The sequence below is a fragment of the Rousettus aegyptiacus genome, unplaced genomic scaffold (assembly GCF_014176215.1).
Source record: "Rousettus aegyptiacus isolate mRouAeg1 unplaced genomic scaffold, mRouAeg1.p scaffold_m13_p_13, whole genome shotgun sequence".
NCBI lineage: Eukaryota > Metazoa > Chordata > Mammalia > Chiroptera > Pteropodidae > Rousettus > Rousettus aegyptiacus.
The window spans coordinates 56,124,152-56,146,991 of NW_023416288.1; the positions used below are offsets into that span (position 1 = coordinate 56,124,152).

The following is a 22,840-nucleotide window of genomic DNA, read 5'->3' on the forward strand; positions in this document are numbered from 1 at the left end:
AGGTTTCCCAATGCTCTGCATTGTCTTCTGTAAAGGGCAGTGAGTAAAAGATTTGTTCTTTGTCAAGTTTTCCTCTGTTCTCCCGTAAGTCGTAGCCTTCCTTGTCAGACAGCCAAATTCCGTTCTGTTTCCTTACGAATTCAATGAGCATCATCTCTGGGCATCGTCAGGGCCTGTGGTTCTGTGGGAGGGATGGGAGCACGTAGAACTTGGAGTCAGAAGACTGGATTCTTAGTGGCATAAATGGTGTGATGTTGGTAGCCTGGGTTATAAAATGAAGGGGTAGACCAGCCCGAGTCCCAGTCTAACTTGTGGCTCATAATACAGGAGCCCCATAGGTTGAGTCCTGTGAGTAAGTGCTGAACGGCGGAGAAACAGACAAAAGATAGTGGTGGAAAGAGCTTAAAAAACCCATCTAAAGCCCCCTAAACTTGGGTGATCTTGAGCAAGTCGCCGAACCGCTCCAAAACTCGGCTCATGTGTACAGTGAGGAGTAGTCATATTTACCGGTCGATGAGCCGGTGTAGGTGGGAGCTTAGCAGGTGTCAGGGGCGGGGGCGCCGAGAGAGGACAGACTCGGGAGGAAGGCAGCCAGCGCAGGGATCGAGGAGCCTGCCGGAGGCGTCGCGAACGCGCCTCCGGGAAAACTCAGGGCGGGCGGGTCTCACCTCTGCAGCTCCCTATAGCATCGTCACTTTCCCCTTCCTGTTCGCCGTGATGTTCGGAGACTGCGGTCACGGGACCGTGATGCTCCTGGCCGCCCTTTGGATGGTCCTCAACGAGAGGCGTTTGCTCTCCCAGAAGACGGACAACGAGGTGAGTGCCCGTCGAGCGGCCCCTCGTTTCCGCGAAGTCGGAAGTAGCGTGTTAAACGTGTTTGTGATGTTTGCGCCATGAAAATAACACGTTTTTATCAAACGTGAAAGACAAAAAAAAAAAAAAGGGCCAAAATTCAACATAAAAACTCTTGGCCAAAGGTAAGTCCTTTGGATGGTTTGGTGCATGCAGTTCCTTTCAGTACTTTTGTTTTTTTGTACATTGTTTAATAAAATACTGATCTTTCCTTTTTTTTTTTTCTCCTAACATCGACTTTTTTCTTCGATTGTAAAAGCAATATAGGTTCATTGTAAACACTGGGAAAATACAGCAATCTACGTAGAGAAAAATCACGCTTAATGTTTTCATGTTATCTTTCCAGTTTTTTTTCTCTGCGCTTATAACTAAATATATAATTTTCAAAACTTGGGATCCAATAATGCGTATATATTCCTTTTTTTTCACTTTAAGTATCACAACTACTTTTTCATGGCAGAGAAATTCCTCTTCCCACAAGCCCAGGATCAGTGTTCTTGCAAAACACCGAGAAATCCCGAATGCCTGTCTTCACTTTTCCACGTGAATTTCTACTCCTCCTTCGAAGTCCCCCGCAGAGTGGTACGAAGGTTGGGACAGCCCAAGACTCTGCATTGCTTCAGAGTTACTCAGCACTTGTAACTTTCTGTCCACTGCTCACACAGTTTGCAAAGTGGAAACATGCCTTTAGCTATGTTCTGAATTTTAAGAATATCTACAGTCTTGTCTCACAGGCTGACTTAACCATGACTGGTTCAGTGAAATCATAGTGAGTTAATGATAAGCAAGGTTAGTGGAATAATCAGCCTGTGGCCAGTATAGTTTTTCATGTCAAGCATTTTGGTAGATGCGGTTTCCTGTAATAAATATTCATGGTCTCCAAGTTACACTCCAGCTGTTCTGAGAACGATTGCTGCCCATCGTCCAGTATGAGAGGAGGATGCTCTGTCTTCTCGGTGGGTGTACTTTGTAACGAAGACCCAAAACAAGTAGAGATTTGATCTGCCGTAAAATTTAGCAGCTGTATGAGGCCAGCCCAGTGCTTGACTCCTGGAAGTGCCAGGGACGGCAGCCACCCACTCCCTAGTCCTTTCTCAGTTTTCTGCTTTAGCTACATTTTGTAACCAAGGCAGAATTAAAGAATGTGAGGCTTATGTGTTTTGTCTCCACAATAACAACTACCAAGTTTTGACAGTTCCAATTCACCTGTGTACGCTCAGGAAAGCCATGTCGTGTGTGCTCTTGCCACCTGGATCCCTCTGGAGTCTATCCCGTCACGTGGCCCCTGAGCGGGGCCCACATGCCCTGCCGTGGTGTCCGAGACTGACTTCCCCAGGGTCTGGGTCGGAGCTCGCTGACGGTCATTCTCCGTGTCTCCCCGAGGCCAGATCTGGAACACTTTCTTCAATGGGCGCTATCTCATCCTGCTCATGGGTATCTTCTCCATTTACACGGGCTTGATTTACAACGACTGCTTCTCCAAGGCGTTCAACATCTTCGGCTCTTCTTGGAGTGTCCAGCCCATGTTCAGAAATGGCACGTGGAAGTAAGTTTATAGACAGAGCTGGGTCGCTCACTGGCCATCCAGGTGGCCTCAGTGACAGTTGTCATGGCCGGGTGAGTCTACACTTAGCTCTGCTCGGCGGTGCACCCACAGATTCAACAGATAATTCTGTTTTGTCACCTGAGTGCGAGATCTCATGCCACTTCCTCGGTCACTGTGCTGGTAACGAGAATGCATGGAAATAGCTTCGAAAATGCAACTCAAGTAAGTCTGTGTCGCGGAGCACAGCGTGTGCCAGGCACTGCTGTGAAAACAAAAGCAGAGCAGGTATAAACCGGCATCCCAGTAGCGGTCATAAAAGCAGGCTTCCCGGAAAGAAGGTGCCATTTAAAACAGCCGTCCTCAGCCTTATCGGCACCAAGGACTGGTGCTCCTATGACAATCTAGTGCCCGATGATCTGAGGTGGAGCTGAGGCGGTGATGCTGGCGCTGGGGAGTGGCTGCAGATGCAGACGAAGCTTCACTTGCTCGCCCGCCGCTCGCCTCCTGCTCTGTGGCCTGGTTCCTAGCAGGCCACAGACTTGTACTGGTCCATAGCCCGGGGGTTGGGGACCCCTTGGCTTAGAGGATTTGTCCTCTAGGAGGGTAAGGGGAATGTTTGCTCATTTCTGTGGTTCAGACAATGACCTTATGTTGACAGGTTCATATTTTGGTGTCAGAGAGGGCTGCAGACTGGCCTTGTTTTTGTCTTGATCCATCACAGTCACAGGGTGGCCTTGTCTGTTGATGGTGTTCTGTGAAATTGTTTATGCTCAACAGCAGACTGGACCGGGGGTACCCAGCCAGTTCCCTCTGGTCAGGGGTGGCTTTCTGCTCTGTTGACACACAAACACGTCTCTGCTCATTCAACCCGACCGTTTGCCCTGGGGCGAGCTGTGAGGACAGGGTCTAGGTCTGAGATGGCTGGCTCTGCATTCCTGGCCTGGTCAGCCCGATGAGGCTTCTTAACAACCCCACCCCCCTACCTTCACCTCCCACCCCCACACCAAATCCCCAGCAGCACGTCAGCTGCAGGAGGGAAGGGGCGTGTGTCCGGACAGCCCGTGCACGTTGCCGGAGCTCTTCCTCCCATTTCAGTTACTCGCTCGCTGTTGGTTCCCTCTATAGATGCGCGTGCTGTTTTGTGCTTCCGGCTAAAAATGGGACGCGTGTTTAAAGGCATTCGCCGGACCACACCTTTCGATGGCTCCGTTTCACAGAGATCAGGGTCCACGTGTGGAAGCCAGTCCGCTCCTCCAGCATCCGCCCTGGAGGGATTCCCAGCCTTGTCCCTAGCCTGGGATTTATTTCCTTCATCCTTGCTCCTACCTTTTTTTTTTTTCTTCTGATGTAGCATAACTTTTTTTTTTTTTTTTTTAACTGAACCCCATCAGGCTGAGAGCACTTGGGGAACTCAGACTGTGACCTCCTTGGAGGCTAGCTGGTCATGTCTGTAGCCTCAGCACCTAGGATGGTTCTTAGCACATAGTAGGTATTCCATACCCATTCATGGAAGAACTGAATGAGCCAAATTGATGAGCTGGGAAAAAAAAAAATTGGTGAGCTGTACCAACATTTAGGCGTTCATTGCCTGGGCAGTTCGTGGCTGATGGCTCTGTAGTATTTTTTTCCTGGTTTGGGTTGATTCTTGTTTTTGTTTTTGTTTCTCTCTTTCCCCCTCTGTAGTATGAAAGTGATAGAAACCACTCCACTTTTACAGCTGGACCCGGCCATCCCAGGAGTGTACTCTGGAAATCCATACCCCTTTGGGATCGATCCGGTAATAATGTCTTCTTTATTAGTTAAAATGTCTTGCTCAGGCGACCTCTGGGCGGTGGGGAAGAAAGTGCCGAGACCTGTCAAATCTACACGCGTATGCTGAAATAGAATAAATAGACTGGGGGTTTCTGTGGCACACTGCTGCGGATTCAAGTAACTGTCCTACCGGGATCCTTTATACGCAGCCCCCGGGTCATTTTCAAACAATTCCCCAAACACCTGCCTCTTTCTCCATCAGGTATACCAGGGTGGTTAACAGTTGCTTCTTTAAAAGGCCCCTGGATGCCTGGAAAGTGTTCATATTAGATAAGCAATTTATCATCCCGATCAAGTTCCCTACGTTGGCATTTCCTTACAGTAGGTAGCACGTCTCTCTCTCCTAGAAAAGTTTGGGTTTGCTTTTGTTTTTGCTTTATTGCATAGAATTGATACAAGTTTTTTTTAAAAAGGATATGTGTTAACTTTTATTTATTAGCACGATCTCAGTCGGATTTGAACCAAGCCAAGCAAAGGTACTTAACTGCTCAGACTTTAGATATGAAGGGATTTCCAGAAGACACATTTTTGTGCACAGCCACTCAAGAGTGATGGCCCAGAGCATATCGCCACCAGGTGGCAGCCTTGTGCTCCAAATGAGCGTGAGCAGTCAGCTCTGGACTTGGCGGATGTGGTCGGTCCATAAATTTCTTCTAAGCTCTGTTTGTGGGGGAGAACCCGAGACCTCAGTTTTAGCTGTTGACAGTTGAGAGTGGACAGTACTAGGCCTAACATTGGTTCTCTGGCCCCTCCCATCGCGTGGGTCATCTCCTTTTCAGTTTTTCTGGGTCCTCCCACCATGTGCCCACCTCCCCTGCTTGTAAAACAGAAGCCATCACCCAGAGTCTGTTTATGCTTGCTGCTCAGGGGTACTCGAATTCCAAGTATTATCAAAAGAGGTTAAGTCCTTGCAGACTGTTTTTGAAAGTGCTAAAAACAAATGCAGGTTGTTTTTGTAGACTGTCAGGCTTTATCTTCGGTCCAGGTAAGTCCGGGATGACCCAGCAGGCGGAGAGGGAGTGTAGAGGGTGGTGATTTCGGAGTCTGGCTGGCCTTGCTTTGCATCGAATCTACCATCCTCTGCCTTCCTGACACGGCCCACATCTAATTCATCAGCAAATCCTGTCTACCCAGCTCTGCCTCTCATGTTCAGCGGGGGGAAAAGCATATTTCGTGTTTCACATCTGAGTGGTCCAGAGTTTCTACTCTGCATGCAATTTTGCCACCTGCCCACTAGTCAAAAAAGAAAGGAAAATGTGAGGGTGGCGAGAAGGTGGGATGTTGACTATAATTAATTTTTTCCCAAGTAACACTTAGATTTTTTAGAATTTCGGGTCTTTTGTTTTAAATTAGGACTTTAAAATGACTTTATTTCTGACGACGATTGTTATTTCCCAGAGATGACCTGTTTAGCAGAACGTTTCTCTGCCTATGTTAGGAATTACATACCTTTCTTTTCCAGTCTCACCTCCCTCAGCACTTATATATCTTAATAAAGGGTTTGATTTTTTACATAATGCCCACAGCTGCATTTATTGACTATGTACAGCAATTACTTGTGAATCAAATACAAAACATTTGGCTGTCAGAGCTGGGAGGTCTTTCTAAAGATGTTTATAAATATTTTGTAATAAACGAACATAACATTTTGAGCCCACCCTTTGCAATCACACAGCCCGTGTTTAAATCTTGGCTTTTCTATATCCTCGTTATGTGATTTTGAGCAAGTTCCCATCGATGTGTCTCTCTTTCCTCATCTATAAAATAGATATAATAGCAGCCTTAACCTATAGGGTTGCTAAGAAGATTAAATTTTTACATGTAACACCCCCAAAACAGGTGCATAAATGAGGTAAACGCTCCATTTGCTATTATATTATTTCTTCCCAGGTGTGTGAGTAACTTAATCTTGCTGAGATTAAGATAAATTCCCTTATCTGTAAAATGGGAATATTTACACAGTAGCCCACCCTTCTTCATGAGGCATATGTGCCAAGACCCCCAGTGAGCGCCCGAAACTACAGATAGTACCGAACCCTATATGTGCTATGTTTTTTCCTGTATGTACACGCCAATGATAAAGTCAAATTTGTAAGTTAGGCACAGTAAGAGAGTAGTAACAACAATAATAAACGGGGACAATTAGAATAATCTACCATAATAAGAGTCATGTGACTGGTCTCTCAAAATATTTTATTGTACCGCACTCAGCTTTTCGCTTAAAGGAAGCATTTTATGGCTTCTGCTTGGCGTATCTGAATTGCCAGCATCACTACGCTAGTGCTTTGGGGCCATTAGCGAGTCAAGTAAGCGTGACTCAGATGCAAGCACTGCGGTATCGTGACAGTCCATCTGATAACCAAGACGGCTACAAAGTGGCCAAGGCGGGGGTGTGTGCAGCGTGGGGATGCTGGACGAAGGGGCCATCCCCGACCCCTGTTGCTTGGTTACCTTTGCGATGCAGCACAGCAAACTCTCAAGATGTGTCCAGCGGAGCGGGCAGTTCGGGACGTGCCTGAAGTTCCAGCTGGGTCAGAAGTAGGGGCCGGGATTCGGGTCGTTGGCATGGGGGTGGGGATTGGAAAGCAGCGGGGAGTCTGAGATTTCCGTGAGCAGGAAGGATGTTAGTGGCTGGCGTCGTTAACCAGTGCGAGGCCCTGACCGCTGTCCGTCTCCTTTGGGACAGGCAGGCACATGCGCCCTTCACTTTGCCAGTTTGGCAGACAGGGACCTCGTAGAAGGCAGGGACTGTCTTACCCATAGCGCTAATAAATACTGGCTGCAGGAGCAGCTTCTCGAGACGGGCCTGGAAAACGCTTTGTCATGCGAAGCAGACAGCAGTGTTATTTGTTGAGTAAATGCGTGGGCCAGAGATCTATTCCTTTGCCGAGGGAACTGAGGCCAGTTTGAGATCTCCATGATATTTCTGAATTTCTTTTCACCTAGAACAAGGGAGAAACCGTGTGGTGTTTTTCTCCCCGGTTTCCTCTCAGCCATGTGAGGTTTTACTAATGGTTCTGACTCGTTTGTGACGAGAGTTGCGTTTAAAAGGCACTTGGTCCTTCTCCGAGCTTAAAATGCGTGAATTGAACTGGACTGAAATTTGACAAAGTGCTTCCCAGACGACTTCCTCAGGGGCGGTCGCGCGGCGGCCCCCAGCTCCAGCACGACCTTGAGATTCTGGTCTCATGTATTTCTTGTCACCTTTCTATCCAGATTTGGAACTTGGCTTCGAACAAACTAACGTTCTTGAACTCCTATAAAATGAAGATGTCGGTCATCCTGGGAATTGTCCAGATGGCTTTCGGCGTCATTCTGAGCCTTTTCAATCACATGTGAGTGCTATGATTAACCCTCTGCCTGTTGGCCTGACTCAGTGACAAGGTCGAGGGACGGTGACAGAGCCACCACTTCGCCCCGGGTCCCTCCGTGTGAGTTTATGTCCTACTGGAGTGCGTTTCTGTGTCCCTGGGCTTGGGCCAGGACAAGCCGGCTTGCCAGACAGGGCACCTCCGTTTCTCCTCAGCTGACCTTCTCATGGGGTAGTGCACCTTTCACCTCAGCTCTATTCAAGGGTTCACGAAGAGGCTGGCAAGCCCTCTGCTCCTTACCTTCTGTCCCCAAACCGAAAGGCCTTCATTGGGGCCATGTCAGGCTTAGCCCCCACCTTTGGGCAAATGCAGACGCAAGTTCATTTTGGCCAAGGTGCCCTCAGATTCTGAAGTCCCTCTGGTGTAGTTTCTTCCTCCTGGCAGCGCCCCTCACTTCTCTGGCTCTGAGTGTGGTTCTGCCTGTTCCTTTCCTTCTGTCAAGATCCATCTCTGGAAATCTCCTCCCACTTGTTTACGCTGAAGGTATGCATCTTTGAAAACAGCTTCAAATGTGGCTGTTCAGAAGCATGCGGTGTGGCCGTGGCAGCGTGCAGGCGTTGCTGAAACCCCGCCGGCCAGGTAGTTAGTTGAGGGGTGAGTTATTTAACGGGCATGTTATTTAATGTCTCTGAGAGTGTGTAGTCAGCATGAGGTAGGTTATTGTGTGGTAACAAACAGCCCCCAGGTCTCAGTGGCCTGAGACTATGATACGTGTCCATCACGGACCCATCGGGCGCTCCGCCCCTGTCATCCTCACACTGGGACCTGGGCCGATGGGCAGTCGCCAGCCGGAACACCGCCAGCTGCCGTAGCAGAGGAGAGTGGTCAGTTACACACTTGAGTCCTCAGCTTCCACCTCGGAGTCACACCTGTCACTTCTGTTCCCATTTCATTGGCCAGAGCCAGTCACATGGTAACCCCCCGATCTGGAAGGCCCAAGAAGTATGGGTATGTTTGAAAAATGAGAAACATTTAGTGAGCAAACTAATGAGCAGCGCACTGATACCGGCACCTGCCTGCAGGTGCCAGCGAGTTCCATGAGGATTCCAGAAAGCGATTGCTAGGCTAGACCGTACCTGGCACCATCACATGTCAGGCTGACCTCAGCTCTCTCTCATCACCCCATTTTATCGTGGGAGCGCCCTCTTCCCTCAGACAGCTCTCGCAGTGAACAAAGGGCGTGGGGGCCCTTTCTGACATTTTAACTTGGGGGCCCCCTGCTTCGCCTCATGAGGCTCCCCGTATCTTAGGCCAGGAGTCGGCAAGCTTTCTCTGGAGTAGATGTTCTGGCTCTGCAGGCCAACCAGTCTCCGTCGCGGCTTGACAGTCCAGACTGTCAATGGATGAGCGTGACTGTGCCGATAAAACTTTATGAGTGCCGGAATTCGAATTTCCTGTGATCTTCATGTGTCAAACATGATTCTTTCGATTTTTTTTTTTTCACCAGCAATTTTAAAATATGAAAACCGTTTTTAACTTGTACCAAGACAGGCGATGGGCTCTGTGTGGCTCGAGAGCCGCAGTTTGCTGGCCCCTGTCCCGGGCATCTTAGGAAAAATCTGCCAAGTCGCCCGTAGATGTCTTTGTGCCCTTGAGTGTGTGATAGGAGCTAGGCCCGATTGTCTGCTGCCTGTGAGCGTGACCTTTCCGTTGGACTCCACTGTCTAGGCCCTGGTTCACCCCCACTCTTTTGTACACAAGCACTTTCTCCTCCACCCGTGCATGATGGCTGCTTCCCAGGGGAGCGGATGCAGTGAACCTTTTGTGCTTTGGGGAGAACAATTAGTTTCTGATATTTCCCAGTGTTCCGTCTTACGCGCGTGTGTGTGTATTTTCCACCCCCAGATACTTCCGGCAGACGCTCAACATCATTCTGCAGTTTATTCCCGAGATGATTTTTATGCTGTGCCTGTTTGGATACTTGGTTTTCATGATCATTTTCAAATGGTGCCACTACGATGTGCACATGTCCCGGAAAGCCCCGAGCATCCTCATCCACTTCATCAACATGTTCATGTTCAACTACAACGACGCTTCGAACGCACCGCTGTATGAACACCAGGTGTGTCCGGGTTCTTCTTCTTTTCTTTTATGCACCTGTCTGTGTCAGATCTCTCTCACAACTCTTCAGTGCTGCAGAGAGTGTTTATTTGCAAGCCCGAGCCGTCTCAGCCCCAGCCAAGGGTATCAGGGTCTTTAAATTTCACGAGGCTTTCTTTATTAAGTGAGAGTACAGGGCTGGGGGCAGGGAGGTGGGGCAGCTGCAGCTCTTCCTGTCTGGGTCATACGTGAGAGGGTAGTGCTGTGCGCGTTGAAAATGGACCCGCACGTGATGAAGGAAGAGAAACTAATCCTTCAAATTGATTGGCAGCTCGAAGCTGTAAGTGCTCCACATAAAATTCAATAGTCTTTTATTCTCAAAGTAAACTCTAAGGTTCACAAGAAAGAATGTGGAATAAGAATGAAGAAGCGAGGTCCCTCCGTTCACACGGGCGGTTGGTGTTGGGAAGACCGGACCGAGCGCAGGCTCTCCTGGGGGCGTCCATGCTCATGGGAGGTGCTCCTTGGTCTTCTGCCTTTGGGCCCGTCTTTCGTGGGCAGTACCTCCCAACAGCTGGACTTTATTGCCATTCTGATTTCTTCCATTTTTTTTTTTTCAGCTTCATGATCAACTTAATAGTTTATTTTTTAAAAAGGATAAATGTCCCTGGGAAGTGGATATAATGTAACTCAGTAAATCTTTCATAACCCAAGTAGTTCTTTTCCTCTGGCCTCTCCCATCGATTGACCTGATAATATTGCTTGAAGGTGGGTTTTCACTAAAGGAAGGCCCACTTGTATAGGTTCTGGGTCCTCTGGGTCAAGCTCTAGTCGGTTTCCCAGTGCCAGGTGAGCCTGTGGTGCACCTGTTAGCTGACAGTGGCTGCTCATCCTGGGTGTCCTGGTAACAGCCATCCTCCTCCTATGGCTGAGAATGTCCCCAAGAGTTGGATTCCTAGTTGTGTTCACCTCCCCTACAGAAGCATCAAACTAAGAAAGAAAAATGCTTTGTGACATGGCATTTTTTAAAAAAAAATAAGGAATGATTTTAGATAGCTAGAGGAGGCACATACCTCGGAAAGCTCTCTCGCGGTGCCCTACCTCACTGTGATCACACCGTCCCGTTATACATTGCTAACCTTGACCCACCCCTAGCTTTTAGGATTACGTGAATCATCCATTGGATCATCCATTCACTCAATGCTGGAGTCTGATCGAAAGTGTGCTGGATCCCAGACCAGTCTCCTCTTTTAGGCAAAGGGCTCAGAGTCACCAAATATTTCATGTGCTAATATATATATATATATATATTTTTATGAACACCGAAGTCCACACTTAGTCTGGAACGTGCACGGGGCGTGGATGGCACAGTGAATGGCGTTTCCAGCTTTTTTTTCCCATTAAAAAACATTATTGAGCGTTGGCTGCCTTCCCGTAGCCCTAGTATGATGAGCATGAACTATCCCGACGGTTTCCAGTTTTCATAACCTCATTCTGAGGTCAAACAGCTGGAAGAGACAATGCAGGCGGGGAGATCCAGGGCCTTCACAGCACTGCCTGGCTGTCTTGCGCCACGTTTGGTTAAACAGATAAGATGTTCTGCCTATGATCTGGGTAATTCTTATGACCATTGGGATAATAAATTGTCCCCCCCAAGGGCTTGGCCAAAACAGCTGAAGAAAAGCAAAGGTGAGAGAATCCTTTTGCTGCTGTTGTTGTTACTCTGAGCACCTAGTTTCCACTTCTCCTCAGTAGCGCTGACCAAGCCTTCCCGATTCTTTCGACAGTAGCAACGCTGAGTCACTCCTCAACACCGGTGACCGGGGGGACGTGTTAAAGAAGCAGGGGGTGAGGATGTGAAAGGAAATAGGGAACAGGATCATAAGATGGGGTGGCTCCTGGGATTCAGCAGAGGCGTGAAGACCACAGATACCTCCTTCCAAAGTGAATCGCGGGAGAGAGACGTGAAAGTTCAGCGTGACTTCCCAGGTCCCGTTAGGCAGCTCACCCGCAGTGAGAGTGTGCTCCAGCTAGACATTGTGAGGGTTTCGTTTTTCGTGTGTTCCGTATAGCATACGTTTATCGGAAAATCCCAACTAGTTAATTTTATTTTAAAATGTTATTTAAAAGTAGTATGTGCTCATTGTAGACATGAGGCAAATCAAAACTAAGTTTTAGACGCATAATATTAAAATTTTTATTGGGATAACTGGTTAATAACAGGAAAAATTTTTTTTTGAAAGAGCTGTGATAATCATCTTGTACTAGAAATATAAAATTACCAATTGAGATAGTGTTTGTGACTTAAAGGGACCCAAGGACTTTGGTTACTGTTGAGTGACCGGTGAAGCCATGGGACATACCGTATGCTTCATCCAGGGAGGTGGGGCTAACTGTTCTGTGGACAGTTAAGGGACCAATAAAGTTGCCCTTATGAGGTATCTCACGAGCACTTCTTGTTCAAGTGACTGGTTGCATATGGCATTAGTGAATAATAAGGGGCTACTTAGAGAGTAAGGAGCAAAGAGACTTGAGTTTCCGGTGCTTGCCCAGCGTTGCACTGGGTGCCACTGGATTGGCAAATGGACCGACGTTTTTCTGCCTGCGTGTGGAACATTCCAAGATGTGAGGGCGAATGAATTCACTAAAACGCTTAACATCTCTCAAAATAAAATGCCGCTGAAATGACCCATATTGGGCACGTTTATCGTACACAGTGTGCCGTGTGGTCACTTTGGCATGACGGGATCTTACCGTTTCGCTCTTGCAGCAAGAAGTCCAAAGTTTCTTCGTCATTATGGCTTTGATTTCTGTGCCATGGATGCTTCTGATTAAGCCGTTTATTCTTAGAGCCCGTCATCGGACATCCCAGGTGAGAGCTGTTCGTGTCAATGTGCCCGTGGTGGGCAGGGATGCGGGTCCCTTGGAAAGAGAAGTCTGGGCTTTAGCGAGAACACTGCACTGACCGGGGCCTGAAGAACGGCAGTGAGGCACGTCACCGGCCCTCCCCAGGGACGCTTCCTTCTGCAGAGTTTGACTTTTCCTTGGATCCTTTCCTTATTTCCAGAATAATGCTCTATTAAGAGCAAGCTTGTTTGAATCTTATGTCTTGCAGACTTTCCTCAGGCATGTGCGTGCATGCCTGTGTGTGTGTGTGTTTGCCATATAATATCTCCTCGTATGAATATACTAATTTAGGTGATAGCTATTTGGCTTGTTCCCAGTTTTAGTAATTACAGATAGCGCTGCTATTAACATACTCATCATGTCTTTTGACACATGTGGTTTTAGAAAGTTTTAAGTAGCTAATTTAAAATCGATTGTTTCGGACAGAACCCAGCTCAGACATTGTGAGATGCTTAGTTAAGGGGACTACAGAATATGTCTTGACTGGGGAAGAAGAGTCACTAAATTCACAAAGTCCAGTATCGTGCTTCTACAAAATTACTCCTGTCCATTTTAACCATTTCCAGGATATGACCAGAAAAGGCTAGAGTTAGGGATGGAAGTGGAGAAACTATCTTCGATTTCTTCCCTGATGTTTTTCTTCCTTAAGTCAATGGGGAGAGAAAATAGGATTTCAGGAAGACAAAGTAACATCACCTCAAGTCACATCTCTCACCATGGGACAAGCTTACCCAGAACCCCCACTTGGTACCCGGCACCCTGGAATTCCTGTCCAGATGGACTCAGGTCCACTTTGGGGCCCTACAAAGGGCCAGCCACACCACTGGCATGGGCACCGCTGGACCCTGGTGTGGCTGAGGGCCAGGTGTTTGTGGGTGTGGGTGGACCATGGCCGCTGTGGGTGAGAGTGTCTGTGGGTGTGCACGGGGCGCCCTCGTGAGGCAGGACGAAACCAGAGGTGAAAAGGAGAGGTGGTCACCAAGGTACAGGGCCAGCTCTGCTGAGACTCTGAACTTGACCCTGGGCCTTTCAAGTTCTTTATCAAGCTAGGAGGCTAGAACATACTTTATTTAGGAGTTAGTTGGCTTGATTTATAACGTTTGAAGATTTAAATGTATGGCATGTTTCATTTTGACCTTTGCCCAGGGTCCTGCAGATATTAGGGGTAGACTCACTGAAGAAAGAAAGGTAAAGCTACTTTCATGCCTAATTTGCAATCTCCACACCCATGAAATGATTCTAGGAAACACTTTGGACATGGGACATTAAGTTTCACAGTGACTTGAAAGAAATGTTCTGTTGAAACTCAGGCATGAAACCAGGCCAAATGGAACGGCTACTTAGATTTTTTCCTTTGATTTTTTTTTTCTTAGCTGCTTTTATTTCAAAAAGTGTATTTGTGTTGGAAAAACCATTAAGTCTTACTTAGTCTGTTCAGGATGCTATAACAAAATACCACAGACCGGGTGGCTTATCAACAACAGAAATTGATTGCTCACAGTCCTGGAGGCTGGATGTCTAAGCTCAGGGCTCCAGCATGCCCCTTCCTGCCTGGTTCATAGTTGGCACCTTCTCGCTGTCTCCTCACATGGTGGAAGGGGCAAGGGAGCTCTCTGGGGTCTCTTATAAGGGCTCTAATCCCATTTATGGGAGCTCCACCCTCATGACCTAACCACCACCAAAGGCCCCACTTTCATCTTCAGAGGTTAGGATTTCGACATCTGAATTTTGAAGAGGAAGTAAACATTTGTATCTCCTCATTTTGCTCATAGAAATCCGGGTGTTTAGGTCACCAGGCTACATGTGTCAGGCACAAGAATGATTTTAATGGCAGTGCGTATTTTTCTTAACCAGGGAAAGGCGTGCTTGTACGTGCATCGGTTTTCTGTAGAGACTGATTCATGTAGCACCTTCTGGAACACCGTGGAGAACAGCACATGCCCTGGGATCAGACCGCCCGCGTCTGAATCCTGCTTTGTGGCTAACTAGCCTCCCCAGCCGTGTGATCTTGGGCACATTTTTTTTAACCTTTCTGTGCTGTAATTCACCTCTCTCTAGCATGGGGTGTTAATTGTGCTTACATAAAAAAGATGGTTATAAAGACTGAACGAGATCAGAGAGAGCATTTCGGACGGTGTGTGGCACATAGCTAATACTTAACAAGAGGTTTTATTTTGTATAGAATTGTTGTGATTCTGATTCTAGGGGGGAATTTAACACTTCGTGTCCTTGCCTGCTGACAGCTGCAGACATCCAGGATCCAAGGACACTCCCCTGAGGACATCGACGGTCACAACTCCAGTCCTTCCACGAGTGCTGATCACGGGGCGTCTGCCAGTGCCCACGGGGCCCGGGACGACCATGAAGAAGAGGTATTTGGTCCTCGACTCCCTATGAAGACTTCTCAGTTTGTACAGATTCTAGAATTGTACCTGGGCAGGGGCGGTAGTCAAATATTTATGAACCAGTACGTTGTGGACACCAGCCCATCCGAGTGAACTTAGGCAGGAGAGCTGGGGGGGCGGTGGGAGGGGGGTGTCTGGGAGGACCCTGCTGGTGGCAGCCTTGTCATCGCTGAGGCGTGGGGAGCCGGGAGCACCTGTTTGGATCAGAGCAGCAGCTGCATACCAGCGACTCGAGGAGAACCGGGACATTTTAGCACATGTGCTGCTGTATTCGTGAGTGCGGGGTGAATGTCAGACCGCAGATCTAGTGACATGGGAGGCCCTCAGTGTCCGGGCCCCTGGGTGTCAGCTGCATTTACCATGAGCTTTCCTGCCAGTGCCCCTCAAACTGTGAGAGCAGAGCCCAAATCTAGCCCGAGGTACTGAAGCGGAAACTGGGTCATTTTATTCCCAGCCCTCCTCCCCGACATGGCATGCACAGCCACCGTCACCTCCTCCTGCCTCAACCCGGCTCTGTCCCGACGTTGTTGAATACTCCTTTAAAAAAAAAAAAATTTATGTATTTATTTTTATGGCGACATTGGTTAATGAACTCCAGTAAGTTTTAGCTGTACACTTGAACAGTAAGGCATATATATATTTACACTGTGTGTTCACCTCCCATAGTTAGATTTCTTTCTGTCACTGCGTATTAAAGGGGGTCAACTGTGTTGACTAATCTTTGTAACATCATCTGCCCCTCCTGGGAACTCAGGATTTGTTTTGTTCCCTGGTCCTTCCCTGCCCCTTTCTGTTCAAGAGCAGCCACTCCCCACTTAGGAACGCACCACATTTTCCCAGACAGGGCAGCTGGCTGTGTTTATACCACCAGGCTTGAAGTCACCACAACCTCGAAGGGTTTTCACTGGGGCTCCCTCTATTCTGATTCTAGGTCGGGGACCCAGTTCCCGTGAGGCCTGAGGGATGCTCTCAGGGACTCCATTAGTGATGTGGATTACTAAAAAAAAGAGTTCATTTCAACTAATGGATGGGCAGTTAGAACTAATGAAAAATCGGGATGATAGAAATTTTCTCCTGCAAGATGCTAGGTACAGAGAGTAACCCATATGAGTGGCGACTGACATTACTTAACCTGTGGGACCTGCTGGAGTGTTTTGGAATCCAACCCACCTGTCTTCGGACTCATCAGATCTCAGCCCGTCTGTTACAACCTCCCTCATCTGTTCTTCTCATGCTCTCAACATACGTCCGGTCGATATTCGCCCGCCACCTCCACCATGATTGGCTGCCCTTGTCTGGGCATCATCAGGCTCCATTCGTAGGCTCCTCCCCTGCGTGCCGGGGTGCATGCATCTCCCGTCCCAAGGCAGATTCCGGTGCGACTCCGCATCCTTCTCAAAGTCCTTTCCCACCTCCTTCCTCACCGGGAGTCAGCCAGACTCAAGGTTAAGGGCACGGTTCTCCAGACTGCCAAGTCTGCCTGAGACTTCTGACACTAGCCGCAGGTTTGGGGGCCCCCAGGACCACCCTCATTCAGGTCAGCCAGTTACAAACTCAGGGTCCCCTCAGACTCCTTTGGGGCCAATAATGTATAGGCCGACTCATGGAACTTAGGACAATGCTCTACTTACAATTACAGTTTTATCGTAGTGAAAGTATATGAACCAGAACCAGCCAGAGGAGGAGGCACACAGGCAGGAGCCACTGGGGAGGCCCCAAACGTGACGCTTCCCTGTCCTCAGAGATGTATTCCTCTGCCAGCATCGAGGTGTGCTGGTTCGCGCACAGCGTCGGCAGCCCAGGAAGCTCACCCGAGCTCCGGGTCCGATGTTTTATGGGGGTTTCACTGTGCAGGCGTGGCTGGCGGCTGGCGGAGTGTGGCCCTGGTCGTCCGTCTCCAGCTCCTCCCGCCCCCGGAGACAGTGCTGGTAATGCCGGCTCCAAGTCCCAACTCTATCCACACAGTTAGTCCTGGTGTGGCCAGGCCCCACAGGAGCCAGCAGATGCAGTGCCAGGGGCTCCCCAAAAGTAACGAAGACATTTCGGTCGCTCGGGAAATGCCAGGTGTTTATGGGCTGCCGCCGGGGGAGGCAGGACAAAGCCGGACGTCTCTGTGCACAGGGTTCCTTGGTCGCTGCCCACTCGCTGCATCCTGCCCTCCCGCCCCTTCCCTTCGGTTCCTACCCATCTTCACTGCTGAACTGAGAGGCATTTTTCTCCGTAGACCTGGCCCGTTGACCACACCCTTCCCTGCATTCCTGGGTGCTCTCCCTCCGTCCTTGACTGCAGCCCTGCGGCTCCGCCTGGTTCTTTGACTTTTTCTTTCCATCAGCAGTTTCTTTCTCTCTCATCTCTGAAATGAAGACGCCTCCCGAGGCCGAGAGCTCTTCTTCCTATGGCCTTTCACTCGTTGGTCTCCATCCTCTTAGCCCCCACGGCCACTCCTCCCCCAGGTGAGGTCCAGCTGTCCATTTCCAGCCTGGCCTTTTCCTCCGAGCCCGTCCTGCCTCTCCCGCCGTGTGCTGAAACACAGCGCGTCTGACACTCCGCTCCCCACCTGCTCCTGCAGTTGGCCTATTTCCGTCATTGCCACTCACTGGGCTACGAGGACTCGAGAACCTCAGCGCCCTGTGTGGCCGTGGCCCCTGGGCGAGGGGCCCGTCTCTGTGTGCCCACCATGCTGCTGCCTTCCCGATGGCTGCACTTGACATACAGTCGTGCGGTTGGTAACTGTGCGCACGTTCTCCCTACTAGACTGTGAGCTGCTTGAGGGCGGAGGTGGAGCAGGTTGGACTGCGCCCTCCACAGCCTCAGGCGCGTGAGGGGAACGGCGAGCGGTCCCACTCCTACCTGGACGATGGCAATGGCGCTAACCGACGACTTGGCTTTTTTGCCTGTAGGCTATCCCGTCACTGATCCATTTTGCTACCAGCTTAATCGTCCCCCAAATATCTCCTCCTTCCCCCCTGCCACTTTCTATTCAGATACGCTTTACGTTTCTCCAACAACTCCAGGTTATTTTCTCAGCTCTTGTCCGTACGTGGCTTTTACTAAACCTCAGCACCTGCACACCCTCTTCCTCTCCTCACCCGCAGGAGACCCCCAGCTCCAGCCAAATCGTCCCCTCCCCGCACACGCTTGCCTTCGCGATGTCCCCTCCTGCCCGCTTTCTCCTTACGGGGGGTCATTTTCTTTACCAGGAATGATCTTGCTTCTCACTGACGTCGGATCCTGCGCCGTCCTCAGGGCAGAGCAGAAAGCTCACCTCCTGCGATGACTCCCCTTCCCGGCCAATCTCTCTTCTTCTCTCATCCTTTTTCAGCTATTAGCGGGAAATGTTACTGCACACATACCATATCGTACGTTATCCTTTCGATGGCACGTTAATGTTTATTTTCCCCTGGTTCAGCTGGAAGCATCTTCGCAGTGGAGCCCTTGCCTTATTTATCTGTGTCTTGTCTTGTAGTACTTTTTGTTTAGACAGTACTTGGTAAAGGAGAATAAAAAATTCTCTCTTCCAGTTCGATTTCGGAGACGTCTTCGTGCATCAGGCCATCCACACGATCGAGTACTGCCTGGGCTGCATTTCCAACACAGCCTCTTACCTCCGGCTCTGGGCCCTCAGCCTGGCTCATGCAGGTGAGCGAGCCTCCCATCGAGGTCACAGTCAGATGCAGTGTGCTCGTAGGTAAAAGTGCCTTCTCTGCTCTGGGTCATTTCTGGCATATTTGCCAGAAGAATGGCTCTTTTTTTCTTAGGAAAAAGGGACTTTTTTTTTTTTTTTTTTTTACCAGAAGGTCTGGCTTAATGTGACTAGAATGGTTTCCTGTTACTGTAACAAATGGCTACACACTTAGCAGTCCACATAAACTTACTCAGTGACAGGCTGGAGGTTGTAAACTCAGGGCGTCAGCAGGGCTGGGTTCCTTCTGGACGTTCTAAGGGAGAATCCATGTCCTCGCCTTTTCTAGTTCTAGAGGCCACCTGCATTTCTTGGCTTGTGGGCCCATCACTCCAACATCTGCTTCGGCCATCACATCTCCTTTTTCTCCAAGGACTCTCACTCACCCGCCTTCTTCTTACAAGGACCCTCGTGGGTGCTTTGAGCCAGTGGGATAATCCAGGACAACCTCTTGGCCTCAGCATTCTTAACTTAGTCCTATCTGCAAAGCCTCCTTTGCCATATAACGTAAACCTTCCCAGGTTCTTAGGATTAGGGTGTGGGCGTCTTTGGGGGAATCACCTTGAGAGAAGGCCCACTTCATTGTGAGGTTGGCTGCCTGTCGAGCTGATCCTGGTCCATGGGATGACACCCTCTGTGAATTCACAGGCATTCAGGGTGGGGCCAGGCTCAGTAATCCAATTTTAGCAACAACCCCAGGGGTGGCTTAAATCTGGAATCCTGACTGACCCGCTTCCTTGTAAGACCTGTCGCGTCTCTGCCTGCTTTTCCGGTCTTGTCTCTTGGTATCCCCTCCGGTGCCCCACTGGCGCCGTACCCAGCCATTTCACGTGCAGCAGCCACAAGGACCTGGGCCCGGGCCCCTGAAGGTGCCACGCTCTCTGGATCCCTCTGTGTGTTTGCCCTGCAGCTTCTTTGTCTGAAATAGCTCTCCCTTCTTTAACTCCCTCCCCACCTGGTATCGAATTCCTCCTTTGGAACCCAGCGCAGCCAGATGGCACCTCCCCTGGGAATCTTTCTCCCTCATCCCCAGTCCGGAGGGTGCCGTGGTGCTGGGTTCAGCGGCCGGCCCTGTATCCCAGCGCAGACTGTGATTCTGTCTCGGTGAGCCCGTGTCCCGGCCAGACTGTGAGCTGCTGGAAGGACCTTTCATCCGTGTGTTCCCGGCGCCGAGCACAGAGGCCAGAGCAAAGTGTGTGCTGAATGCTCACTGTGCACAGTGAGTGCACGCGTCGTCAGGTCCTCGGCTCGCAGCAGAAACGCGAGTGCTCAGCACCAGCCTTCACTGCCCGGGCCGTGTTCGTGGCCTTGCACAAAGCCCCGTGTGCACGCACACACTTCCCGGTGCACACAGCCGCTCAGCCGCAGGCATGCAGCCCGCAGGTGCCTGCACACAGGCACCCACGCCCGATCCCTCGTGCCGCTATGTGTTCTCGGGCGAAGTGGGTATCCAGGCACCCAAGTGGGTCTCTGGGCTTCGTGGCCTCAGTAGTGTTGACTTCGGCCTTCGGCTCCAACCTCAGCTGTGGTTTGGAGGACTCAGGTCACAATAGGGCTGAGTCTAGATAGGGACAGGAGAAGGAGTTTGGGCATTTTCAGCGCCTGCCCCTGAGCCTGACACTGGGTGTCGGGGTCTTCTCTGGACAGCCCGTGCCCACTGCAGGTGTAGTTCGATTCCAGAAAACCCATTTGGCTCACAGCTGCCTGGCATGGTCCACCCCCTGGGTGTTTCCGGATGTCTCTGTGAGATAGGGCTCCCATAGGCGCCTTCCACAACATCCCAATGCACTTGCTTAAAGAGGTAGTTTGTTAGAGTGAAAAAAATTAAAATGCTGGTTTAAGCTCTACTTCCTGTTTCACTGCTTCGAGCTGAGTCACTCAGGCAAGCCACTGAACCTGTGTGTGCCTTGGCTCTGGTTCGTGGGTCTAGCACTGGTCTATTGTGTTAGTCAGGCTAGGCCAGAATACGCTGCAGTAACAACCACCCCCTCGGTCTCAGCAGCCTAACACTAGGAATTTGCTGTTTTATCACATCCGTGTTTACCAGAGCCAAGCTGAGGGGGGCTCTATCTTGACACATCCTTTAAAGTCACCGAGATGAGGAAGAAAGAAAGGGAGAGTGAAACGGTGGAAATGAGATGCCTGCCTTCCCACCGGACTGTGGCGAAGCTTTCGTGAGGCAGTGTGAGTGACAGGGCCTCCGCCAAGGTCGCTGTGACAATCAGGCTGCATAACGGTTAGACCTCTGCCCGGCGGGAGCGGCGGCAGATGACCCCGGTTCTCCGGGAAGAGCCGCTGTGTGCTTTTGCTGCATCTCAGGGCTGTGGAGGGACAAGCCACGTGAGTTCCACAGCACAGTTCAAATTGCTCTCAGTTTTTATTTTGATAGTTTAGTAGATAGAGAGGCAAAGAATCCATTCCGATGCACAGCACGGGAGTTGGTCACGGTATGAGCAGACGGAGATGAACTGTTCCCACTGGCGAAAGCCCCATGTCTGTCAGGCAGGAAGCCAGAACCGGGGGACACAGAGCAAACATGCCTGCTCCTCCCTGTGCTCCCCTGTGCCTCTGCTCTCGTCCTGTCCCCGTGGCCACTTACAGGTGACCGGCTTTTATCTCTGTGGTCCAGGTTTCATGACCTTTTAGTTGAGGACCGTGAAGCCTTAACCCCAGAATATATAATGATAGTGTCTCCCTGGATGGGGCAGAGTGTGAGCGAGCCCTCAAGTGTCTCTTAGTATGAGGACACTGACCCCATCACAAGGATCCGACCCTCATGATCCCATCTAATCACCTCCCAAAGGCTCCATCTTCAAATACCAGAACTTTTGGGCTTAGGGCTTCAACCCGTGAATTTCAGGGGCAGGCGGAGACACGGAGATCCAGTCCGTATCAAATCGTATAACGTACATCTTTTTGTGTTTTGCTGCTTTGGTGTGACATCCTATTACTCAGATTTACTTACCTTGCTGCATTAGCCATAGTTTGCTCCCTTCCACTGGTGAATAATTTGCCACTATGTGTTCGTCCTCTTGCTGGAAACCCCTCCCCTGTGAACAAAGCTGCACAGACTACGTCACGCGGGTGCCTGCGGGGTGCGCTCCTGACGTCCGCAACTGGGAGCAGAGTTGCCGAATCCAGGGTCTGCAGACCCAGGGTCGTGGCCAACGGCGGCCTGCATGTGCCGGGTCAGCCCGTGCTAGAGAGTGTGGCCCTTGCATCTTGCAGAACTGTCGGAGGTGCTCTGGACCATGGTGATGAACGTCGGCCTTCGCCTGCGAGGCTGGGGAGGACTCGTCGGGGTCTTCATCATTTTCGCCGTCTTTGCCGTTCTGACAGTAGCCATCCTGCTGATCATGGAGGGGCTCTCGGCTTTCTTGCACGCCCTGCGCCTGCACTGGTAAGAGCAGCCGCGCTGCAGGAGCTCCGTGTGCGCGGAGGCAGGAGGGCGGGCTGTGGGGCTGGGCAGCGGGCTTCACGCCCTGAGTCGTGTGACATTGCCAGTGTCGCCCGTCGGTCACTATTCAGCGATGTCGTGTTGGTACACGTGTATAAGGGCTGCCCTATAGTAAATGTGAGTTCTCATTAACTCCTCTTTTACATTTCCATGTGTTATATCACAAGTGGCTTCAAAATAAGGGACACCTCCACGTATTGGTAAGATGACAGGTCTGACATAGGCTCCCAGAGGGCATGCTGAGCAAACCCGGGACCGTTGTGCTTGTTGCTGAGTGCAGGCCTCATACCGATAGGACAGGCTAAGAAAGCAGAAACAGAAGGACGGGCCCCTCAGGGAGTAGGGTGGTCACAGGAGGGCTCTGGCGTGCGCAGACCTGTCTGCAGCCTTCGCGGATGCCCTCCGCCCTTCTCTCTGCCCGCGGCTCGTAAAGAAAGGTTTTATACTTTGAATGTTGACTTGAGAGTCACGGAGTCCCCTGCCTCAGGTTATACCATCATTTCTGCCCATGTCATTAAGGACATGAACTCTGCTCCTTCATCAGTGATCATCCATGATGTCTGTTCTGTGAGGTGCCGATTATTCCGCGGTAGTGTTAGACCATCACTCTCAGATGAGGATGGAAACAAAAGACCATGTACGACCCGGTGAAATGATCTCCTTAGCTCGTCAGGCGGTGGTACATGGCAAGGGCTTCTTTGCTTGTGGGGCGCTGGGGGGCAGGGTTCTTATGCGGTGGTCTGCGAGGCCACTAGTGAAGGCCCAGAG

The 22,840-nt window shown here is 50.2% G+C and overlaps 1 protein-coding gene across 12 annotated transcripts in view; it reads left to right on the plus strand.

Moving 5' to 3' along the window:
- Positions 1 to 22,840, plus strand: part of ATP6V0A4 (ATPase H+ transporting V0 subunit a4) — a 60,936-nt gene that overhangs the window by 36,971 nt on the left and 1,125 nt on the right. For 10 of the 12 annotated variants that reach the window (XM_016161880.2, XM_016161882.2, XM_036230842.1 and 7 more), the window contains 9 exons: positions 677 to 816; positions 2,241 to 2,398; positions 4,082 to 4,175; positions 7,427 to 7,545; positions 9,427 to 9,643; positions 12,392 to 12,493; positions 14,772 to 14,900; positions 18,455 to 18,572; positions 18,905 to 19,605. In XM_016161880.2, the coding sequence (XP_016017366.2) occupies positions 677 to 816; positions 2,241 to 2,398; positions 4,082 to 4,175; positions 7,427 to 7,545; positions 9,427 to 9,643; positions 12,392 to 12,493; positions 14,772 to 14,900; positions 18,455 to 18,572; positions 18,905 to 19,203 (1,376 nt within the window). In that variant the 3' untranslated portion in view covers positions 19,204 to 19,605. Of the gene's footprint in view, positions 1 to 676; positions 817 to 2,240; positions 2,399 to 4,081; positions 4,176 to 7,426; positions 7,546 to 9,426; positions 9,644 to 12,391; positions 12,494 to 14,771; positions 14,901 to 18,454; positions 18,573 to 18,904; positions 19,609 to 21,843; positions 22,016 to 22,840 lie in introns of those variants that run through there. The other 2 variants (XM_016161883.2, XM_036230845.1) reach the window with 2 other exon arrangements.